Here is a 24,864-nt window from a genome sequence, read left to right as displayed (position 1 = left end):
TTTACTAGTTTTGTGTTTTACTAAAATTAGAACTCTTTTCTATAAAATGATTGTAAGTGCAATGTAGAAATCATCTTCAAATTTAGTAAAAATTTCTCTTTGAGAGTTCTTTTTTTGTGGATTCAAGATTTTCTTATTCCTTCATTATTTCATAATGCGTCAATATGGTGATCGATTTACAATAATATGCATATTTCAAAAATAATGTAAAGATAAAATTAGAGAGTTGCTATTACCACACCAACTTTTACTAAAGCCACACCAATTACTATGTAAATCACCAAAGAATTGCACACGGTTGGTGTGGCATTAGTAAAATTTGGTGCGACAATAATAACTCTCTAAAATTAAGTATAAATACTTCTCAATTTTTTTTCCCAATATGTATAGAAAGTCTAACCTATTAAGATGAAAATGATGGAACTCGGGTGGGAAGCTGACTGTAGGCGAATTCAAAGTAGATATAACACTTATTAGCGTTCGAAAGTAGTTATCCTAAAAAAAAAAAAATGCTAGTCTTGATGATTTGAGGCTCTCTATCAACATAACCGCAAGATGTTAGGGATTCCCAAAACTATATATATCCCTAGAAAAATGGGAGATAATCCATCATTTTTTTTATGGGTATGTTGGACTTGAACCCACGGCATCAGTGTTGTTTTGCAATGTGTCGACCCAACCCAGCTATGGGTCTAAGCCCATAATTTATATGCTTAATTTTATTTAATTTAATCCATAGAATATAGGTAGGGCTGGCAACGGGTTAGGTGTAGGTCAAATGAAACTATTTCCGTATCCTTATCCAATTATACATCCGGTCATCTATATTTGATTGTTTACTCACTTATGCTCAGGATATCCATATCCAATTATTTATCCACATTTTTAAAGGATATTCGTATCCGACTTATACCCAAATCTCAAGTGGATGTCCAAGTTGGATATATAGTGAAGATGATGGAAAAAATTTAATTTTGAATTATACATATATTTTATCTTGAATTTATCATATTGAACTCGGATAAACGGCTATTCGGGTTGGATAGGATGCATGTCCATATCCGACTCTAAAAAGATTTGGATAGAAATAAGTGCAGATAAATTTACCCAAAATTTTAATTGGATAAACAATTTGTACCCATACTTGAATAATTTGGATAGGATAAGTAGAGTAAATAGATATTATCTGACCCATTGCCAATCCTAAATATAGAAATTGATCTATATGAAATCTGTGTTTTTTTCCTCGTGTCCTAATAATAATTTGGATTGAGACCATCAACTGTGTCCATCCAATAAAAAGTTTGCGCCTAGATCCTCATTTGGGTCACTCATACTGCTATGTGTCAAAACTCTAAATTACACCTTTAGTGCTCTAAAGTTCGTGATCTAGATTACATTTTAAAAAAAAATCAATATTTTTTTTACTGGTCTTTGACAGTGAATTCATATTAATTAAATTTCAAATCAATTAATATAAAAAATTATCTATTTTTAAAAATCATAAAATTTTATTTATGCTCTGCATCCACTGACATCCCATCAACTTTTTGAGTGCCCATTGGTGTTCAGTTCACATAGATTGTTTGTCCTTTGATCCACGCAACTTATATTAATAATTTTTTTTCTTCTTGTATTAAAGGACTAACGATAAATCGATGCGACAAAACATATGTGGTCTGTACGTGGTTGATGTGACAGGGCACAAAACCGTCCATCTTTTTCCTTGTGTATCTAGAAGAAAAATATTTATGATTTTGTGCCCTTGTCACATCCGTCGTGTACAAATCATAAATGTTTCATCTCGATTTATCACAGCTCATACTAAGGGTACTACGTTTTGGATTCTATAAGTGTTACTGCTCGAATTTATTTTGGTCAAATATGCATTTTAAGTGGGCACATTTTCAATGAATGTGCGCCTTTCTAACAATATAACATATTTGAATATTAGTGGCACCCTGTTTATATGGGGAAATGCAGTTTTGTATCCCGAGGCATATAAATCTACGGTTCCCAAACTTATTACATTAGGAGAGTCGATTGAGTGTGCCACGTGGGGTAGTCAAATAATCACGATTCAATATATAATGTTCATTGGGTCAACAAGTAGAACATATAACCAACAAAACTTGTAAGGCTTTTGTCACAATCACTTCGAGTGACTCTTTGAAAGTTTAATTTAACGAGATATTTTAAAAACGCGTCTGATATTCCATGCACCTCAACTCAATGTCTTCATTTATGCCACGTGATATATTCTACGGGTGGAAATCTCAACGCGACCCACAAGCACGACTCGAAAATGACATGAAATTAGTGGATTTGGATCAAGTTTAATTGGGTTTGGGTAATAATAGTGTCAACCCATCTAATACGATTATTAAATGGATCGGGTCTGGGTTATGGGCGTCAACTCACTTAACATGTTTTGACACGCTTAGTTATTATGTCATTAACATGTAATTTTAAATATATCAATAATTATTTAAAAAAAATTAAATTACTCATTATTTTTTCTAGAATTTCCTAGAACTTTTTCATTATAACCTTTTTTTTTTTTTTTCAAATTCTAAAAAATGTAAAAAGTGTTTTAAGATATTTTAAAAGTAATTAATGGTTAAGTTTTGGTTTGGAAAAGAAAAAAACACTTTTCTTACTAAGTTATTTATTTATGTTTATATTAAAATCTAGAGTTATGTAGTGTTTGATCCTAATATGGGCAAAAGGACCCTAGGAAGATTTAAGATCTTACATAGTAAAACTAGCATGTCTCATGTGATAATGAAATACACTTTGCTTAAGCTAATAATAACAACATTAATAATAATAATAATAATAATTATTATTATTATAATATTGAAAAACACTTTTCTTACTAAGTAAGGTAAGTTTTTGCACCACATCACCTTATGACATCTAAAAACGTGATCTGATGCCACAAGTTGTAAAGAACAAAATTCTATGAACTTTGAAAAAAAAATCAAAAGAAAGTTATTTTTCACCATTGAACTTGATTTACGGTTGTTCGACATTATTTTTAGTAATAGTATTTTTTTTTTTTTTGGTGATGGTAGTGAAATTTATTTTTCCCAATAATGATTAGAATTTTATTAAATAGGTCATATAGGGGTTGGGTTAGGTATACCTATTTATAAATGGGTTGGGTTTGGGTTTAGTAAATTTTCAGAGTACTCTTACCTCAACACGATATGAACATGACAAGACCCACTACCACTCCTAATACATTCTAATTGGCCCAATAAAAAATAGAACTCAAATTGATTGATGATTTTTTTGGCCATAGATCTATAGAGACTTTTATGTAACAAAATTGATCCAAGGACAATACAGAAGGAGTGAACAAAGATGCAAGTACACAAGAAACACACATTTTTGTGATTCGTCAAGATTGAGGTACATCCATAGATCCATACCAATTTTACTATAAAGGAAAATTATCTACTATAGATCTGTGTTCCCGAGTTTGGTTTATAGTGGGTTCGTCAACATGAGCTAACCTAACAATACCCCATCTTTTGATGAATTTTAGAGAAGTCCCTAAAGTCTGATCAATATAAGAGATAACCCCCTACTCTTGGAAATACCAACATTTGGTCAATATACCCCTTTATTTTTTCAAATTGATAAGTTGTCCTTTTACTTGAGTTTTCTTCTATGAGATTAATATACATTACTTAAATAACCTCTATAAACTATCTCTATGCAGGCATCAAAATTTTAAAGGGATCTTACAACTTTCTAAATTATCAAAAGGTCCCTAAAAGTCATAAAAGTTGGGCCCACACATCTTAATTGGGGCCCATTGATAGGGAGCGAGTTTCGTACACTTTGGATTTTCACATTTAAAGCTCATAATCTAAATAAATCAAAGTGATCCACGTTAAATATTAGACCCTACACCCAAATAAATGAGTTTAATTTGGTCTACAAAAATACATAGAATCCTTAAAATTAGAGTCTGACGAACTTAACCTTTAGACCAACTAAGTAAAGTTCATTAAGTCAGGGCATTGTTGGAAAGTTAGATTTTCCTAAGTCCATAAATATAAGAACCTCTTTTTTTTTAAGGAGGACCTGAATCACTTTCTCTCAGAAGACAAAAGTTCTCCTTTTAGAGAAGAAACAACTTTCAAGCCTTTGCCTAAGACGAAGCAAGGTTCTTCAAAAGAGACTTGAATTTCAATTTAAAAGAAGATTAAGCCCTTCTTCAAAAGTTAAGAAGTCTTTCTTAGCCAATCAAGCATGAAGTCCAGAGAGAAAAAAATCTACAAAAACTTTTACAGAAGATCAAACATTAAAAGAAACCATCTATACATCAAAAGCCGTCTTCTTAACTGATCAAACAAGAAACTCGAAGAAAATAGAAATTACACACACACACACACACACACACACACTTTTTTCATTGTATTTGACTGTTAATCATAGGATAATACTGAGATTTGTATATCCATTTTTATCAAAAGCAATGAACATCATTTGCAATCTTGTTTTACTCATCTCGAAGTAGATCATGAAATTTGTTGTCAACACTCTATGAATCGATTCGTTCAAGAGCAAAAAACTACGAACCATGAACCTAAATACGAATGAAGTGAACCAATGAATTAGGTAACATAGCTATAGGTTACACCCTTTCACTCATTTAAGATAAATATATACTCTCAAAAACGTAATTAGGATTTGATATAATATCAATGAAAGTATGAAAATACCCGTGATTCTCTCAATGAATATCATGGAATTATTAATAGTAACTCCTTGATCAATAGCACGAGATTAAAAATACCGGCCATTGAATGGACGCAAAGCCTAGAATTAGAAAAAGAGAAACATTTTCCTTACTAGCATATAAAGATTTTAAGCTTACTAAGGGTCGTTTTGCTAAAAAAGATTACTACAATAACAATCCAACACCACAGTCCTCTAGATTTCATTGAATGGGCTCACCTTGTGACATTCAAAAACATGATCTGATGCTTTATAGTAATAGAGGACAAAATTCTATGAACTATGAAAAAAAGTTTATTTTTCACGTTGAAATTTTATTTTAAATTTTGGAGTTAGTGGAAGTTTGTTAGCCATCCATTTTCAAAACCTTAGATCATGCCAAAAAGAAAATGTTTTTCGGAAGAAAAAGAGATCTAAAATTTAGTAGTAAGGCTAGTTGGACTATTGGAAAAATGTTGAAACATAACATTTTACTTGCATGTGACAAAAAAATAAAATAGTGTAGAGTTGGATAAAGTTAGTCATTGTCGAGAGTAGTTTTACAATGTTTTGTAGCTGGTCATTGAGTGAACTCAAAGCCTTATATTGGAAAAAGAGTCCTTATAAACTAGCTAAAAAAAAGAGACTTAAAATTCCTTCAACTGACGTGGCATGTGCATAGATTCATAGATTTTTCCTCGAATACATAAGGAAAATATCTATGGTTATGTGCAATTGAATGAATTTTTGGTGACTCTTTTTTGAGTCACTTTATCATTATTCTTGAAAAAATATTGAAATAAAACATTGAGTCGTGCTGGAATAACATTGAAATTGACATCATTTCACATGTTCGTGTGCATGAAACTGTAGATATTTCTCACTCTTATCTTGATGAAAAGCATCTACGCACATAAGTAATGTGTGAAACGAAATCAATTTTAATGTTACTTGAGCATTTTTCAAAAGAGTGTTGATTGTGTAATTAGAAGGCCTTCACTCGATCAATACTCAGTTGACGTGATACATAATCATATATCTTTTTCCCTAAAAAGATATTTTAGTCTAATGACAAATTGACTTGTTAAAAAACTACACGGTTTGTACAAAGATGGTGTAGCAAGGGCACAAAATCGTAGATCTTTTTCTCATATTCCCAAAGAAAAAGATCTAAGATTGTGTATCCTAATCACATCATTCGTGAACATACCATCGAACTTTAGCGCGTTGATTTATCACGACTCAACATTTAATTTACACTTGGCAAAAAGTTAATGTAGGGTCGTAAAGTTAAATCATTGCATAAATATTTCTCACTCTTATCTTAATAAAAAGCATCTATATACGTCAACAATGTGTGAAATGATGTTAATTTTACTTAAGCATTTTTTAAAAGAGTACTTATTTTCTAATTAGAAGCTGACGTGACACGAAACCAACCATTGATATTTTTTCCTAAAAAAATATTTTAGTCTAATGATAAATCGACTAACTAAATAATTACACGTGTATACGAATGGTGTGATAAGGACACAAAATTATAGACCTTTTTTCTTGTGTTCCCAAAGAAAAAGGTCTAAGGTTGTGAGTCCTTTTCACATCATTTGTGTACATACATACTATCTTTAGCGTGTTGATTTATCACGACTCAAACATTTTATTTACACTTGTGGAAAATAGTTAATCAATCTTACTCTTAAACTGTACAACGCTGTACGTAAAATAATGCATATTTTGTATCTGTCGGTAACGCTGCTTCGCGTCTTCTTTCCTCTCCTTGACTGCACGAGCTCGTTCCTCCTATTTCTCTTGTAACGTGTCATCTCCTCATGCATTTACGTGTCAAAAGTCGGTTCGTGGGGTCCTAAAATAACAACGACAGCCTATTCTTATGGCTCACGATAATAATTACCTCGGATCCCAAGAAGCCGCCTTTCCCAATAAAATTTGACACGTGTCGTTCATGAATATTCGATTTTAGTAAAAATCTTTATCATCTGACACGTGTCCCTTTTTTTTTACTTTAATTTCTTCCCTATATAAGTAACTGCCAATCCCAGATTCCTTTATATCTTTAGATCCCTAACAACTTAACCAACAATCGAAAAATATAGAAAGTACAATAAATTTCCTTTTTTGTTCTTCTTTCTTCAATGATCCAAAAATCTGATCTTTCCGATCGCCGGATTCTGACATTTCCGGCAATTCATCCCTGTGAAGGTATCTCTCCGGCTACCCTTCTTAACTCTCTGATAGCTCTCGCTCGCAGAATCCGCGATTACAAATCGAAGGTTTTCGCAACTCAAAAGCGAAATTCCAGAGAAGCGATTCGGCAAATCGGAATTCTTTTAATCTTCTTAGAAGAAATCCGAGATTGTCCATCGATTCTACCAAAGTCCATAGTTCTCTGCTTCTTCGAGCTCCATCTCGCTTTCCAAAAGATTCTTTTTTTACTAGAAGATTGCAGCCGTGAAGAATCTCGGTTATGGATTTTGATGAAGCGGGAACGGGTTTCGACTGAATTACGGGTCATGATACGGACCATCGCGACAGCACTTGATGTTCTCCCCATGTGTTCGATTGATTTACCCACTGATGTAAGGGAGATAATTCAATTGGTAGCAAAACAGGCACAGAAGGTGAAATTCGAGGTCGACTCGGATGATGAACAAGCGGCCGGTATTGTAATTTCGACTTTAAATCAATTCGAGAATGGGTTTGTTCCAGACCCGATTGATCTGAAACGGGTTCTCGATCATCTTGAGATTAGGAGCTGGAATGAATGTAACAAGCAAATCAAGTTCTTGGATGAAGAGATTGGGTTAGAGAGCTCGAAGGGGAACGATAGAGAGATTGTGCTCCTAAGCGGATTAATGGGGTTCATGAGCTATTGTCGTTGTGTGGTGTTTGATGTTGTGGGCAATCGAAGCACTGATACATCCGATATTAGATGCAATGCAGAGATGCTTAGTTGGTTAAATCCGGACGATTTCCGATGTCCGATCACTCTCGAGATTATGACCGATCCGGTGACAATAGCTACTGGGCATACCTATGATCGTTCTTCGATTCAAAAGTGGCTTAAGGCTGGGAACCATATTTGCCCCAAAACAGGTGAGAAGCTATTGAACACGGAATTGGTCCCGAATGTAGCTCTGCAGAAGCTAATTCGGCAATTTTGTTCTGATAATGGGGTTCCAATTGTGGAATCGGGTAATCGGAATAAGGATATTACGAGGACAATTTTCGCTGGTTGCCCATCTGCAGCAGAGGCAATGAGAATGGTTTCCGACTTTCTAAGAAGTAGGCTTGATGTTGGAACGGGCGTAGAGAGGAATAAAGCTGCTTATGAGATCCGATTATTAGCTAAATCAAACATATTTAACCGATCTTGTTTGGTGGAGGCCGGTACAATCCCATTTCTCCTAAATCTTCTTTCCTCAACAGATCCATCGACACAAGACAACGCAATTGCAGCTCTATTAAACCTCTCAAAGCATTCTAAGAGCAAAACGGTAATCATCGAGAATGGGGGATTGAAATTGATTCTTGATGTATTAAAAAGGGGATTAAAGACAGAATCCCGACAGATTGCAGCAGCTACAATCTTTTATCTTTCTTCGATCGAAGAGTATCGAAAATTGATTGGAGAAACACAAGAAGCAATCCCAGCATTGGTGGAGCTAATCAAAGACGGAAGCCCTCGTGGGAAGAAGAATGCCGTCGTTGCAATCTTTGCGCTTCTCTTGTTCCCTGGGAACCATAGGAGGGTTCTAGAAGCTGGAACTGTCCCTTTGTTGGTCGATCTTTTGAATTCTTCCGAAAGACCTGATCTTATAACCGATGCTCTAGCAGTTCTAGCGACCCTAGTGAATAAACCCGATGGAACAGATGCAGTTCTTTGCACAAGAGCTTTATCTCTCGTAGCGGGTGTACTACACTCCTCCACGTCTCGAACGGTGAAGGAGTATTGTGTTTCGATTCTATTGTCTCTATGCATCAATGGTGGTGAAGAGGTGGTCGCAGTTTTACAAAAGATCCCCTCGCTTATGGCATCATTGTATTCTCTTCTCACAGATGGCACCTCTCGTGCTAGTAAGAAGGCCAGTTCGGTTCTTAGTATCCTACATGAATTCCATGATCGAAACTTGTCTGGTTTGTTGACCTCTGCAGTATCACAAGAGCGATTCATTCACGTTCAGTAAAACAATTTTGTTCAAGCATTTGTTCATGTAAATATATACATATATATGTAGTTGGGTATGGATGTTTTTGATTTGTTTTTTGAGATTAGGAAGTTAGCTCGGTTTTATTAAGAGCTAACGATTAAATTAGCTTCTCATTGTGAAGCATGTTCATATATATTGGTGTGTATTTCAATTGTTTTTTTTGGATAACAGAAAATAAAAGTGTAACAATTAAGTAGACCCATCAAAATTCAGTATGAAATTATCTTTTATTTATCTATAAAATTGAATTACAAGGTTGAGAACCTTTCTTTAGTCATGTTATGATTTGCTCTGCTGATTGCTCTGCTGTTATGTGAATTTTTTTTATGGAAGGTGAGATTGAAAGCTTCTTTTTGAGTAATTTGCTTTTAGTTTAGGATCAGTAAATTATGTCATACTGCTTCCTTTCATGAAGAAATGGTCTGAGAAGTAGAGCATATTTGTTAAGAGTAAAGAAGATTATTTAGTTTTGATTTAAAGCAATTCAAGAACAGGGTTGCTCCCAACCTAGTTGATCTGAAATAGGTTCTCGACTCGACAAATTGGGAGCTGGTATGAATATAACAAGCAAATAAAATTCATGGATGAGGAAATTGGTTTAGAGAGTATAAACGTTCATGAGAGGGAGGTTGTGCTCCTAAGCAGTTTAACAGGTTTCACGAGCTATTGATGTTGCGTTATGTTTGAATTTAGATGGTTGTGGTGCTGACCCATCAGCTTCTATTATGTGCCAGAAGCTTTACCTCTTATTAGTGGGTATGCTACGCATCTGAGATGGTAAAGGAGTGCTTTGTTTCAATTTTAATGTCGCTATGCATCAATGGTGGCGAAGAGATGTTTGCAGTCTTAGGGCAACTCCAAGGGGAATATCCGAAATGACAAGGCATAATGTCATTATGAATAATTATTTTGGATATACAAAGGGTATGCACTCCAACCATGCTATTCAAATGGTTGTCCATGAAGATTTTAATATTCTTTTAATTTTGATGGACATGACTAGTGTATTGGAGACCTCTAAAATTTAAAATAACTCCAAAATAGCAGTTGGGGGTTGGAAAGTTCAAACTTGCTAGCTAAAATGGATAGTGAAATTCTCACTCTCCAGTTTGGAGAGCAGGATGGATAGTGCGTGGGAGACATTTTAGATATGGCTCTCCAAAATGGTAGTTAAGAAGGGATGCTGAGTGGGATGTTGAGTTCATTGGAGTTGCTCTTATAAAAGACCCTCTCACTCACAGGGGTGTTGCAAGAAGGCCAGTTCAATTCTTAGTATCCTGCTTGATTTCGACAATTGATTCTCCTCTAGTTCATTTACACCAGTGGTACCGTAGTTGTTATGGATTATGTAGCCTGATGGTGCTAGTCAGGAATGAGTAACGTTCATCATTGGTATTATGTAAGTGTGACTTTTCTCTTCATAGTGGAATAAATGTGATTTGTGGACGTACTTCAATCTTGAGGGAATCACGTAAAAATCTCTATATTTGTGTGTGATTGCATCTTTCTTTATTGTTCTTTGATCGACTTCTCTACAACAGTAGTATTAGAAAGATTCTTTCTAGTATAGTAACCTAATTTTGTTCAGGTAAATATATACTTGCATATGGATGTTTATGATTTATGATTTTTTTTTTTTTTTTTCATTTCTAAAAGTTTGTTTCTAAATGTGTGGAGAAACAAAGACCTCAAGCACTATCAATGGCAATCTTAATTCTTTAAATCCTTGCATCAGCACAGAAAAAGGATTATTATAAGAGCAAGAGCTTTTTTTTTATTATTATCAAGGGTTCACTCACTTTTACTGGTTGTTCAAACTTAGGTTAGTTGCACTTGATTTAATAGAAGACATGGTTTTATAAACAAGAAAAAGTACGAATGGAGAGGGTTTTGTTTAATTTCACAAAGACAAATTTTCCTGAAAATGTTTTCAACAAAAATATGTCTCAAAAGAGTGTTAGACCTGTTGTTTCCAACAAAGTGTAATTTACAGTAAATATAATTTCAAATTTCTATAAAATGAACTGAAATTTAAAAGTAGATTTACTTTGTAATTGATTTATTATTTTTGGAGAAATGAGCTTTAAACAATTCTGATTAATAAAAATGCATGTTGAGCCTGCAAGGGTAAGGCTGGGCTCAATAGGTTTCAACCCGACAAATCCGGGTTGGGCTAGGACCTTCTAGTTCCTAGCCTGACCTGCCCGAGTGTGGTTCACCCGGCCTGACTCTTCAAACCCTTTTTTTTGGAGCCCAAAAATAAGCTAGGCAGTGGGTATGGCCAATTTTCCTCTAGGACATGCCTACCGATCCACTATTTTATATTTTAGAAATATTCATAAAATATTAATTAGATAAATATTTTTCTAAAAAAAATAAAATATGTTGTATAATTAGAATTTAGCTCTCATCTTTTACTACAATTATATGTTAATAAGATATTAATTGCAAATTCAATAGGATAATCTTAAATACAAAAAAAAAAACATTTTTGAAATAAAACATTTGTTCCACTAAAAATTTGAATTCTAGACATTTTTATTTGATCGAACCCGGCCTGAGTCAAGCCCGAGCCTTTTAGGGCTGGGCTACGGCGTAGTCTACTTAGGCCCAATAAGGTTATGGGGCTGGTTTAGGGAGAGCCGCCTCTTTTAGGGTTGGGTTAGGACTACATGAAGCCCGGCCCGAACCCGCCCATTTACAGCCCTACGCCTCATTGTTTGTGTGTGTGGGAGAGAGAGAGAGAGAGAGATACGGTGTCTACATGTTAGTTTTTGGTTGGAGATTAACCACATTGGGCTCGTGCCACGTAGAAAACTGCTTGGAGCCCAATGTGTTTTAAATTCAACTTGAGTCCCAATCCAGGGTGTGTACATGGCACATTTTGTTTGGAGTAAACACACATAGGACTGCATCAGGCCCATGTTTTAAACTAAGGGTGTCAATGAGTATCCAATTAGTCGGTTTTGGGTCTACCATAATGGACCTATCATTTTTGGGTCCGGTTCTGGGTTATTTTGAGGATCTGATAAGAATCGGGTCTCATTCAGGTACTCGACTAGTGAATTTATTTTCATTTATAATAAAATTTATAATTTAATTAAGTCCCAATAAAGAGATATCTTGAAGTAAATGTGCCTAAAATAAAATAAAATAAAATATAAAGAAAATATGAAGTGTTTAATTTTAACTTTTCTCTACCTTAAAAAGTCCATTCATTTTCCACATATTATATAATTTCAACAGCAAATAAATGGCCCTTACCATAATTTTCTATGATTTATTTTTAAAAAATTGATTTGCTTAAAGAATTCATTGTTGATTTTAACTTTCAATTAAAGAATTACAAGTTAAATTATTACATCTATAAATGATTTTCTATTTTACTGAATACTTATTTTTTTGTTTTCATTAAATTTTTTTAATCTATCTTAATAGGTATCGAACGGGTACCATATTTGTAGGGTCGTTCTGGTTCCAAGGTTTTCTTACCCAGAACCGAATCAATTGGAACAAAAACCAAAATTTTATTTGTCTCCGATTCTGATAGGGATGTACATTGGGGTAAGCCCGAAGCGAATTTTGGGCTTTGATTTGTGTTTAGCCAAAACAAAGAACCAAACCTAAAATTTCAGGTTCAGGTTTTGTCTGGATTTTTATACAAAATCTTAAATCAAAACTGAACCTAACCCAGAAATTTCGGTTTCCTTCGGGTTCAGTATGAGTTTGGGTTTGGTTCCATTAATAATGTATTTTTGCTATAAAAAAAAAAAAAACAAAAAAAAAACCCTCTAAAAATAGTTTTCTTTTTTAAATTATTATTTAAATATTTATTATATATTTTGATTGATGACAATTTATTACCATAAAATAGTTATCTAGTTGCTGCCAATTCTCTAAAGTATAAAATATAAAATTTATTACTAAATTTTTTGATTAGTAATTATTTATTACTATATTATGTTGCCTATTGTATAAAATAAAAAAATGTAAAACATAGAACTTTTTATTTTATTTTATTTGATAACTATTTATTACAATAAAATAGTTACTTTATTTTCAACTGTACAAACCATACATATAGAAAGAAAAATGGTTATTCTGCTGTTGTTTATTCTATGAAATGTAAAACATAGAGATAGAAACATTTTTTTGTATTGGTAATTTTTATTACTATAAAATAATTATTTTGTTATCTATGGTATGAAGTATAAAATATCAAGATAGAATTTTTATTTTTATTTTTTCTATTTGGCAACTCTGCAAAGAATCTTTTCTTTCATTGATAATTATTTACTACTATAAAATAGATATTTTGTTGCCAATTCTATAACAATATAGATAGAAAGTGGGGTTGGGGGAATATTTTAATTTTTTCTTTTTAAATTTTTTGGGTTTTTAGTAGTTCGGTTTCAGGCTTAGCTTTGGCCCGATTTGATTCTTGAGGGGAAAAATTAAGGGAGGCAATCTTAACATGATCTGGAAACACGACTCGAAAATGATACAAAATTAACAGGTTTGGGTCATAATAGTGTTAGCATGTTTAACATGATTATTAAATGGGTTGGGCTCGGGTTACGGTCGTTAACCCATTTTGACATATTTAATTATTCTATTATTAACATGTAGTTTTAAATCTATCAATAATTATTTAAAATTTTTTAAATTACTAATTTTTTTACTAGAATTTCCTAGAAATTTTTTATAATACATTTCTTTGTTTAAATTATATATGATATAAAGGGTTGTTTAAGGTATTTGTCAAATAATTTAAGCTTTTAGTTTGAGAAATAAAATTTTTTTACCTTACTAAGTTATTCATTTATTTGTATTTATATTTTTTTTATTGAAATCTAGAAGCATGTAATATTTGATTCCTATTATGTGACCCATGTGGGCAAAATGATTTCCTAGAAAGATATATCCTCTAGATATTTTCTTTTATCTCTAAAAAAATCTATACTTTTCCTTCCATCTCAACTGTACATTCGGGTTTATAAAAGTCCTTTTCCATTTATATTATTGCCAAAATAATAAAACCTATTGACCACAATTAAACAATGCTGAGTAGGAGTGTAGGACCTTTAAATGAATTAAATGTTATCTTCATTAATTCATTATATAAGGACCAAGAATAAGAAACCACAACAACAACAACAACAATAGCAACAATGGATAGTAGTCATGGCTTCAAGCTTGCTCTTCTCATATTCGCATTTTGTGAATGCTTGTCTCTCGTTTGCAGCATCGGCGTCTATCAAAAAGTACATATATATGTGACAAATAACATAGGCAATAACACCCCGTTGGTCATCCATTGCAAATCAAAGGACAATGATCTCGGGGAGCACACGTTGCTTCAGACTCAAAATTACAACTGGGCTTTCCACCCCAATTTCTGGGGAACTACATTATTCTGGTGTGCAATGAGTTTTGTTGAAAACGGCCATGAGACAAGTGGAAGTTTTAAAATGTTCAGTATCGATAGGGATTATGATAAGTGTAGAAAGTGCCTTTGGTCTGTAAGAAAGGATGGGATATATTATGTGTTTGCAGACACTCGGTCAGCCGAGAAGGTCTATGATTGGACAAACAAAGAATCAGAGTAAACCTAAACCCAAATGTAGGCAGACTCTTTCCCTGTTGGTTTGGTGAATTTATTATTAAATAAAATTTGTTAGTTTGATGTTTGTCTTGTTGGATTGAGTCAAGTGAAAAATCCATTTTTAAGAAACCAAACAATCCACCCAATTCAAACTATTTAATTGGTGACCCAACTACATTTATGTGAAGGGGATCTTAATTTTTTTTTTTTGTTTGTGATTTTTACCATTACCCTCCATGTTTCAATGAATATTCATGATATTTTTCTAAAATTGAATATATGCTCCCTTGACCTAAGTTCTTCTCTTATAAACTAATGAAAAATAATTTAAATATTTTCATTTTCAAACAAAATTTCTTCCTCTTCTATCTTAAAAGTCTTATTATATCTTAATAGTGAGTTTTGAAAATTGAATAACTAGATAGATTCTTCAAATTAAAAAAAGATGGTAAAATACATTTTTTAAGATTAAAAAGTTGAAAATGACTAATTTGAAACCAAATTTCATTGATTGAATTTGAATCTATATCTTTTGGAAATACGACAAATCTGATAACATTTTGGTCATAAAGGAAGAACACGTTATTATTTGAAAATTTTCCCTATACATGTTGTATATTAATAATTCAGTTTCACCAAACTTTCTTAACGTAAGAAGTAGGCACTTTGTGATATATTATATTAAATACTTTACGGGTAACATAGTGTACAATTATTCTTATTTTATTTATAGTAATATATTGCCACGTATTATGGATCTTTCCTTTAGTTTGCTAAACTTGTTAACATCATGTTTTTAATATAATATTAAATGTCAACCATCACATTGTCACGTATACTATATTTGCTGCTCTCACACGCTCACGAGTCACGATCACACGTGTGCAAGTAGGGTTACCATATGAGTTAATATCGAGTATGACATGTGCGAGAATAGTAGATTTGTACTCCTTGAGATACACAACTGCACATCCCCATAAAAATGTAATTGTACATCCCTAAAATATAGTTCTAAGTTTCTAGCACATCTCACATCTGGGTGGGAGTCGATTAAGTATGCCACATGAGGTAGTAAGATTATCACGATTCATCCAATATTTGACTTGAGTAGTATGAATATGGCATGGTCAATACAATTTGGGTCATCAATTTATTTATTTTTAAATTAAGATAGTAGTCATATAGCTTTCTGTACATGATTTAAGGTTACACTTGGATGCTCTTCTCAAATACCTCGTTTGTCTAGAAAATTAATTTTCTATGAGAGAAGGATACTATATTGATGTAGGATAACTTGCTGAAGAATTCATGGAAGGTTTGGATTGCCAAAAGTTCAAGTGGAAGGCCTAAATACACTCATAAAATCATAGGCTCACAGACCTGGATGGACGATGGAGTCTGAATCATTTATGAAGATCCATTCTTGAGTAGAAATGTTGAGAATTTCAAGATCTAAGCAATACTTTGGACTTTTCATTTTTGGATCCGATTCTTTCGTTTACCATCCTTTTTAGGTTTTTAATTTTTTTTTTGTTTTGTTTTGTTTTATTTATAACTTTATTTATAGAAGTCAAAATCACGTATCGTTGATTCTGCTTTACTTCTAAGTAGTGCCTATTTTCATGTTTAGTTCATTTTTGCTCACTTTAGTATTTTTCTTTTAGGGCTGGGCTACGGCGTAGTCTACTTAGGCCCAATAAGGGTATGGGGCTGGTTTAGGGAGAGCCGCCTCTTTAGGGTTGGGTTAGGACTACATGAAGCCCGATAAAGAGATATCTTGAAGTAAATGTGCCTAAAATAAAATAAAATAAAATATAAAGAAAATATGAAGTGTTTAATTTTAACTTTTCTCTACCTTAAAAAGTCCATTCATTTTCCACATATTATGTAATTTTAAAAGCAAATAAATGGCCCTTACCATAATTTTCTATGATTTATTTTTAAAAAATTGATTTGCTTAAAGAATTCATTGTTGATTTTAACTTTCAATTGAAGAATTACAAGTTAAATTATTACATCTATAAATGATTTTCTATTTTACTGAATACTTATTTTTTTGTTCTCATTAATTTTTTTAATCTATCTTAATAGGTATCGAACGGGTACCGTATTTGTAGGGTCGTTCTGGTTCCAAGGTTTTCTTACCCAGAACGGAATCAATTGGAACAAAAACCAAAATTTTATTTGGCTCCGATTCTGATAGGGATGTACATTTGGGTAAGCCCGAAGCGAATTTTGGGATTTGATTTGTGTTTTGCCAAAATAAGAACCAAACTTAAAATTTCAGGTTCAGGTTTGGTCTGGATTTTTATACAAAATCTTAAACCAAAACTGAACCTAACCCGGAAATTTCGGTTTCCTTCGGGTTTGGTATGAGTTTGGGTTTGGTTCCATTAATAATGTATTTTTGCTATAAAAAAAAAAAAAAAAACCAAAAGAAAACCCTCTAGAAATAGTTTTCTTTTTTAAATTATTATTTAAATATTTATTATATATTTTGATTGATGACAATTTATTACCATAAAATAGTTATCTACTTGCTGCCAATTCTCTAAAGTATAAAATATAAAATTTATTACTAAATTTTTTGATTAGTAATTATTTATTACTATATTATGTTGCCTATTGTATAAAATAAAAAAATGTAAACATATAACTTTTTATTTTATTTTATTTGATAACTATTTATTACAATAAAATAGTTACTTTATTTTCAACTGTACAAACCATACATATAGAAAGAAAAATGGTTATTCTGCTGTTGTTTATTCTATGAAATGTAAAACATAGAGATAGAAACATTTTTTTGTATTGGTAATTTTTATTACTATAAAATAATTATTTTGTTATCTATGGTATGAAGTATAAAATATCAAGATAGAATTTTTATTTTTATTTTTTCTATTTGGCAACTCTGCAAAGAATCTTTTCTTTCATTGATAATTATTTACTACTATAAAATAGATATTTTGTTGCCAATTCTATAGCAATATAGATAGAAAGTGGGGTTGGGGGAATATTTTAATTTTTTCTTTTTGATTTTTTTGGGTTTTTAGTAGTTCGGTTTCAGGCTTAGCTTTGGCCCGATTTGATTCTTGAGGGGTAAAACTAGGGGAGGCAATCTTAACATGATCTGCAAACACGACTCAAAAATGATACAAAATTAACGGATTTAGGTCATAATAGTGTCAACATGTTTAACATGATTATTAAATGGGTTGGGTTCGGGTTACGGGTGTTAACCCATTTTAACATATTTAATTATTCTATTATTAACATGTAGTTTTAAATCTATCAATAATTATTTAAATTTTTTTACTAGAATTTCCTAGAACTTTTTTATAATACATTTCTTTTTAAAAAAAAATTATATATGATATAAAGGGTGGTTTAAGGTATTTGTCAAATAATTTAAGTTTTTAGTTTGGGAAAGAAAAAATTATTACCTTACTAAGTTATTCATTTATTTGTATTTATATTTTTTTTTTATTGAAATCTAGAAGCATGTAGTTTGATTCCTATCATGTGACCCATGTGGGCAAAACGAGCCTTAGTAAGATTTACGATCTTACCACCTGTTTAATCACAAAATCCAACAGTTGAGATTTTTCCTTGAGATAAATATCTTTGAGATGTATATCATTGGTCACATATAAATCCCCGATTTCTTGTTTACATGGTTGGGATCATGTGTTTCTCATGAGTCATTCGTCGCGAGTAATTGAACCCGACTTGTAATTGGGATATATTTTGAAATATTGATAACTGACTCAAATAAATATATTTAAATATATTCAAGAATGTGTCAAGATTTTTTTCCTTTTGTATTAGGAAGAAAAATCGTGCACAAGCCGCGTCAGTTGAGTATTTTTTTTCTTTCTCTGCGTCCGATAATCACGACTCTATATTTTGACAACCCACAACATAATATATTTAAAAGTTGGTTAACTCTTACCAAATTAAGAGAATCTCTAAGCCAACTAATGTTAGCCTTACTCCCATCCTGACCAACACCTCTGGGTGCACCACATGAGAAGAAAATTGGCTATAGCCAGTCCCTCCCAAGGTGCGAGGTGGGAAGCTAACATAGTCAGGCTAGTCTGCAGAGTAATTAATTGGGAGCATCTCACTACCTTATATGTCCAATTTCCTTTTTTATAGAAAACCTTTGTTATTTAATCCACGAGTACCTTGAATCACCCATAGCAATAACAAGTGTAGCAGCAGCAGCAGCAACAACAACTACAATGGCAAGTCTCAAGTGTGTCTTTATGCTTGGTTTGGTGGTGATGTTGGCATTGTGCCAGTCTTCTCCAGTTTCGGGCCAACCTTTCACCAAGGTCCATGTATATGTGAACAATTACTTAAATACGACGATGGGCATCCGTTGCCAATCCAAAGATGATGATCTTGGTCGTCACTTACTTGCTCCAAATCAAAATTTCAATTGGGGTTTTCGCATTAACTTCTTTGGTACCACCCTCTTTTGGTGCACCATGGATTGGGTGAACTCTAAAGGCCGAACTGTACGTGGAAGTTTCAAGATATACACCGCTTCAAGGGATATGTATACGTGTAATAGCGAATGCATTCGATCTGCCCAAGTCGATGGCATATATTTTTATTATCCTGATGGTAAAAAACCCGAATTGGTGTATAAATGGCAACAGTGAGTCTGTATTCAAATGTTGAACATTAATAAAGGAATCTTTTCAGACTGCTAATATAGATTTCGCTTGTTTGTTTTCTTTTCAAATAGGTGAATGTTTGTTTCCTCCTATCCCAGCCAAAAAATATAGTCATACATGCTGGTGTCATTGGTGTGAACCAAACCATAAATTCTTCTCACCTGAATTTCAATGAAAAGCATTTATGGTTATGTACACACCCACATCAGCAATATGTGAAACAATGTCAATTTTAATGTTACTTCAGCATTTTTCAAAAATATATGATAGCGAACTTTTTAATCCCTAACAATATTAATACGGTTGAGATGGGAGGAAAGTTACAATTTCTTTTTGCTGATCGGTACTAATATTCTAATAATGAATTTATCTAAGTTATCCTCATGAATATTTTCCATCTCAGCTGCACACGTGTAATGGGTTCAATGTGAAAAATAAAATGGTCGAATCAAATAATTAGATATCATCAAGAACTTTTTCTTTTTCTTCTTCTTTTTGATTTTAATTAAGCTAGATGCTGAACCTAGGGTTTGTGGCTCTGAAAGTAGAACCAAGCGGCAGAAAAAGGAAAAAAAAAGTGACTATTTGCAGTTTGCATATATCTAGATGGCTCATTGTACCCACTTTAAGAAGTAAATTGTAATTTTTTATTATTATACAATTTTACCATTTTCTATGTACTTGGTGCACCCATCATAACCTATCATAAAAAAACCCACTTTTTCTTCTTTCTCTCTCTCTCTCTCTCTTGTGTGCATTTTCATGTCCTTTCGAGTTTTGTGAAAAGTTGAATAAATGGAGATTAGGTTTTAGTTTTTATTTTTTATTGCATTTAATCACTCAAGAAGATGGAAGACCATTATTAAAAACTCCAAAACGACAATTTTGGATTGAAGAACTCAAAGATTTTTGCTATATTTTGTTCGATAGATTCAAATCGAGCTTATTTTGGCAAATTCAATAGGTACCTAACCAAAATTTCTTTGGTAAATCTTTGCGTTCAGTATGCTAGTATCGAATCTCTATGTATAGGATCAGTAGTTACCTACCAAACATTATAAAAATGATTTGATATTGACATACTGAACATAAAATTTCGCAAATAAAATTTCTCATATAAATTGCTTTGACTCAATTGAATTTTTGAGGTGTTAGAGTAAAAAACAAAACAAGTAAAATCAAAGCTTAATACCCTCGTTGAAAACCTTTTTAGATGTAAAGAAGAAGAAGAAGAAGGACAAGTGACTTGGGATGGTATGATGAGATCTCGCTAAAAATTAAGAATTAGGTGTGTGCAATGAGATATTTTGTCTTTAAGGTGGGTGTCGCTAGTAACTAAGTAAAGCCATTTAGGTATGTGCAAATAGAACCACCCAACAAAGGACATGTAATATTATCAATTTTTTTTTTTTTTAAATTTTAAATTTCTTTAATTTATTTTAAACAAATTGAAAATGGGGCACAATGGGATCATCAATTCCACTCTTCATTTTTAAGGGAAAATTCTAGCATATCTTAGATGATCAATCTAAAAAAGGAAGTTTTTGAGATGGGCAAATACACGTAAATTTTCCTCGGAAATCATGTCGTGTATAAAATTGTTCTTGTAAAATTATGAGATTCGATTGATTCTCATGGATGAGATTATAGGAATCCAGCTAATATGGTTTATATAGAAAAAAAAAAAAACAATAATATTAAATAATAACAAATCAATCTAATAAAATCAAATTTAATCCATGTCTATATTAAGCTTATTTCATCCTAACCTTAATCTCTATAAGAAGATATGGTCTATCAAGTACACCTTATTACAATGCATAATGTCTTAATATTCTAATACCACCTCTCAAACGTATAGTAATTGAAAATTATTGTGAATTTTCTAAAATTTGAGCTCTTGTAACTATTTTGTCTTTGTCTTGTAAGATAAGAAGTTAAGAACCACCGTTGCGCCAAATATGTGCCATCATCGTTGCTAATTTTATTGTCAATGAGATGCAGTTTAGTAACTAATTGCAAAGAGATGATGAATCGTATTGCCCAAATGTGTAAAAGAGGAGTAGAATATTACTCAACCACTTGACTAGACCAGGACCCCAAAAATTTTAAATTCAAAAATGAGAATGGTCCTCGATGCGTCAAAATATGGATTCAGTGACTTTATATTGATAGAGGGCTGCATCATTGTAGATTCAGAGGTTCTGTTGGGTACAATGAGATTGATAACTAAGGGGGTGTTTGTTTACCGCTAATTTCAGCACTTAATGCTGAATGCAATTCAGCTTCAGCAATCAGTACGTTTGTTTACTCCACATGTTCAGCACTTATTGCTGAAAAATAAGTGATAAGCATTAAGTGAAGTTGGATCACTTAATTATTTTGCTGAAGCAGTAAGCACCGGTCTTTTTCAACACGGACAAGTATACCCTTATATTTGAAATGATATTACCTTTTATGTCCTATGAATAATGCTATAAGCACCCCACAAATTAATAAGGCAACCCACACCAATATTATCTCTCCTATTTTCTCTCTCATCTATGTATTTAAATAATATTAATTTAAATTAAATAATAATATTAATTCAAATAAAAAATAATATTAATTCAAATTAAATAATATTAATTTAAATTAAAAAATAATTTTAATTCAAATTAAAAAATAATATTAATTCAAATAAAAATAATAATATTAATTCAAATTAAATAATATTAATTTAAATTAAAAAATAATTTTAATTCAAATTAAAAAATAATATTAATTCAAATTAAATAATATTAATTTAAATTAAAAAATAATATTAATTCAAATTAAAGAGAGAAAATTTTGACCCTTAAAGGGTCGAAATTTTCTCTCTCCTTCACGCATTTAAATAATATTAAATATTTCAAAAAAATAAAAGAAGAGAGAAATTTCCTCTTTCCTTTTTATTTTTTTGGAATATTTAATATTTAATATTTATCGAAATATTTATATTTAATATTCTCTCTCTTTAATTTGAATTAAAAAAATTTAAAATTTACTTTTTAAATGATGTGGAGGAGAGAGAATTTGTTTGGCTAGATTCCCAAAACGAATTTCATTAAATTTAGTATTTTTTTAATAAATAAATTTTATTTTTGAATTTTATTAATAATTTCTCCTTAAACATACAATTGTTGAAAAGGGTAATATAGTCAATTTACTAGTTTTCAGCATTAAGTAACAAACAGATTTACGCGATTACAGTGCTTAATTTAAATCAGTTCAGCACAATTTAGATCGGTAAACAAACAACAATTTCAGCACTTAAATTCAGCGCTTATACAGTTTCAGCAATTATAAGCATTCAGCACTTATTTGTTCAGTTTAACAAACAGCACCTAAGATTTAGAAGCTTAACTTAATTTGACTTGAAATGACTCAAACTAGTCAACTAGATCTTGTTGGACGCAAGATAGGACCATAAACTGGGTTTTGAAGCCACGGTGTTGATGGTCAATCTTCAAACACTTCTCATAAATATTGATTATTGTGTGATTGTTCATGTTGCGGTTCCTTTTGAAGAATGATCCATGTAAAAAAAAAAAAACATGATTGCATTCGTTTAAACACAAAATTCAACGGATGAGATTTACCCTCAGGATAAGTATCTTTGTGATATATATTATTGGCAAGATGTAAATCACGATGGTTGGATATCATTTTTACACGGCTTGGATTGATCATGCGTTTTCTTAGGAGCATTCTTATTCGTAAGTCACTGGAACCTATAACTGAATATATTTTGACAACCCACAACATACTATAGTGAATAATGCTGAGTGACTTCAAGCTGGAACCCCACATTGCACTTCTTGACGTGAAAGAGCAAGGGAGCCATAAATGTTTTTCATCGAGATACAAGTGAAAAAGCAGTTATGGTTCCTATCCACTTTCACGTCAAGAAGTGCGATATGAGATTCCAGCTTGAGGTCACTCCAGCATGACTCTACTTATTTTTTTTTTTTTGGCTAAGTAAGAATATATTAAGAAAAGAAAAAAGATGGGAAAACCCTACTTTACCACTCGAATGGATGGTGGACCCATCCTATCCACTACAAAGGCGATCTTCACCAAAGAAAAAATTACATTAGAATTATGTCGCATGCCCAATCTAGCTTGAGCATCCACCATAGTGTTGCTTTCTCTCCATTTATGCTGCACAGTCCAAGTTACATTCCTAAGAAAATCGCAGATTCGATGGATACTACCATCAAGCTTCCAAGGAATAGACCCTCCTTTCAGCCAATAAACTAAGAGGAGTGAATCCATTTCAATAACCACCTTCTCATGAAGAACGCCCAGAGTTTTTTAGGATTTCTCCAAAGCAAGAAATTCAGCCATGTTATTGGTGTTTTCGCCAAACGACCAACTGTCGACTTTAATGAAACTTCCCAACACATTCTTGAGAATGAAATCATGACTATACTATAATTATTAAAGACTAATGATAAAACAATGCACTGACACATACACGAATTATGTGCGACTGATGTGGCAAGGGCACAAAATCGTAGATCTTTTTTCCTTGTGTATCCTGAAGAAAAAGGTCTATGGTTATGTGTCTTTGCCACGTCATCCGTGTACAAATTGCGCATGTTTAAGCGCATATGTTTGTCACAACTCACTATTAAAAGTTGGTTAACTCAGACTAGTCTGGTTAGTCAGAGTTATTAATTGGCGATTGAGGATCAATACAGTTTGTCATTGGTATAAAATAGAATCGTGATAATCTGACTTAGCCACATGGCATACTCAATCGACACCCCTAACGCGACAGGGTTGGGAATCGTAGATCTACTCTCTTTGGGATACAGAACTATGGTTCCTCATAAAAAGGTGTAGTTTTGTAGCCCAAAAAGAGCAGATCTACGATTCTCAAGCTTGCCACGACAGGGGTGTTGATTGAGTATGCTATTGTTGAAGTATGGCTCAAAATTAAGTATGTCTGGTCCAAGTGTGTGTATGTGTTTTTTGGTCGATCCAAGATAATTTGGTTTGGACTTGTAACTTATGTAAGTGATTTACTTTGTGATGCTTTTAAAATGAGTTTTATTTTCTTTTGTTGTAACTGTAAGTTTAAGCCTTTTCTAAAAGAAAGAGTAGAGAGAAAGAGAGAGAAAATCAAAAGAGAAGAGGTTATGAGGTTTGAGAAGATTTAGATCTAGAAGACAGTGAAGCTAAGTGATAGAGGTATTTTTTTGTATCGATTTGTTCTGTTTTCTTTATAGTGAAATTGATGTCCAACGCTCATATCTCCATGGATATAGTCTTTGGGTGAATCACGTAAAATCTCATATTGTGAGTATTGTGTTCTTACTCTTTCTTTGTATGATTATGTATCTTATTTACATTTGCTATTATTAATTGAGTTATCCTTCATAAACATTTAACAAAAAAAGTCTTGGAAGGTGTAGCATATATAAGGTGTTTGGTCAAATGCCCAATAGGTATTTCATCAAATTACTGAGTGAGCTTCACAAAGGTGTTCACATACACAACATGCCAAGTGGTTAAGTCAGATTATCACAACTCTATAACATAGGAACAATTTCTATGCGGCACACTTTAGTTAGAGTTTAAA

General features: G+C 32.3%; 2 protein-coding genes across 2 annotated transcripts; both read left to right on the top strand.

The window, feature by feature from the left end:
- The first annotated feature begins 6,779 nt into the window (after nucleotides 1-6,779).
- LOC147398892 (U-box domain-containing protein 19-like) lies at nucleotides 6,780-9,229 on the top strand. The gene has a single exon (XM_086448228.1). The coding sequence runs from the start codon at nucleotides 6,888-6,890 to the stop codon at nucleotides 8,937-8,939; it is 2,052 nt and encodes a 683-aa protein (XP_086304354.1). The 5' UTR covers nucleotides 6,780-6,887; the 3' UTR covers nucleotides 8,940-9,229.
- Nucleotides 9,230-14,134: 4,905 nt separating this feature from the next.
- On the top strand, nucleotides 14,135-14,572 carry LOC147398891 (S-protein homolog 29-like). Its single transcript, XM_086446777.1, has one exon. The coding sequence runs from the start codon at nucleotides 14,135-14,137 to the stop codon at nucleotides 14,570-14,572; it is 438 nt and encodes a 145-aa protein (XP_086302903.1).
- Nucleotides 14,573-24,864: the final 10,292 nt, after the last annotated feature.

The sequence above is a fragment of the Akebia trifoliata genome, chromosome 7 (genome assembly GCF_017979445.1).
Source record: "Akebia trifoliata isolate Shusen 1 chromosome 7, ASM1797944v1, whole genome shotgun sequence".
NCBI lineage: Eukaryota > Viridiplantae > Streptophyta > Magnoliopsida > Ranunculales > Lardizabalaceae > Akebia > Akebia trifoliata.
This window is presented reverse-complemented; position numbering and strand designations above follow the sequence as displayed.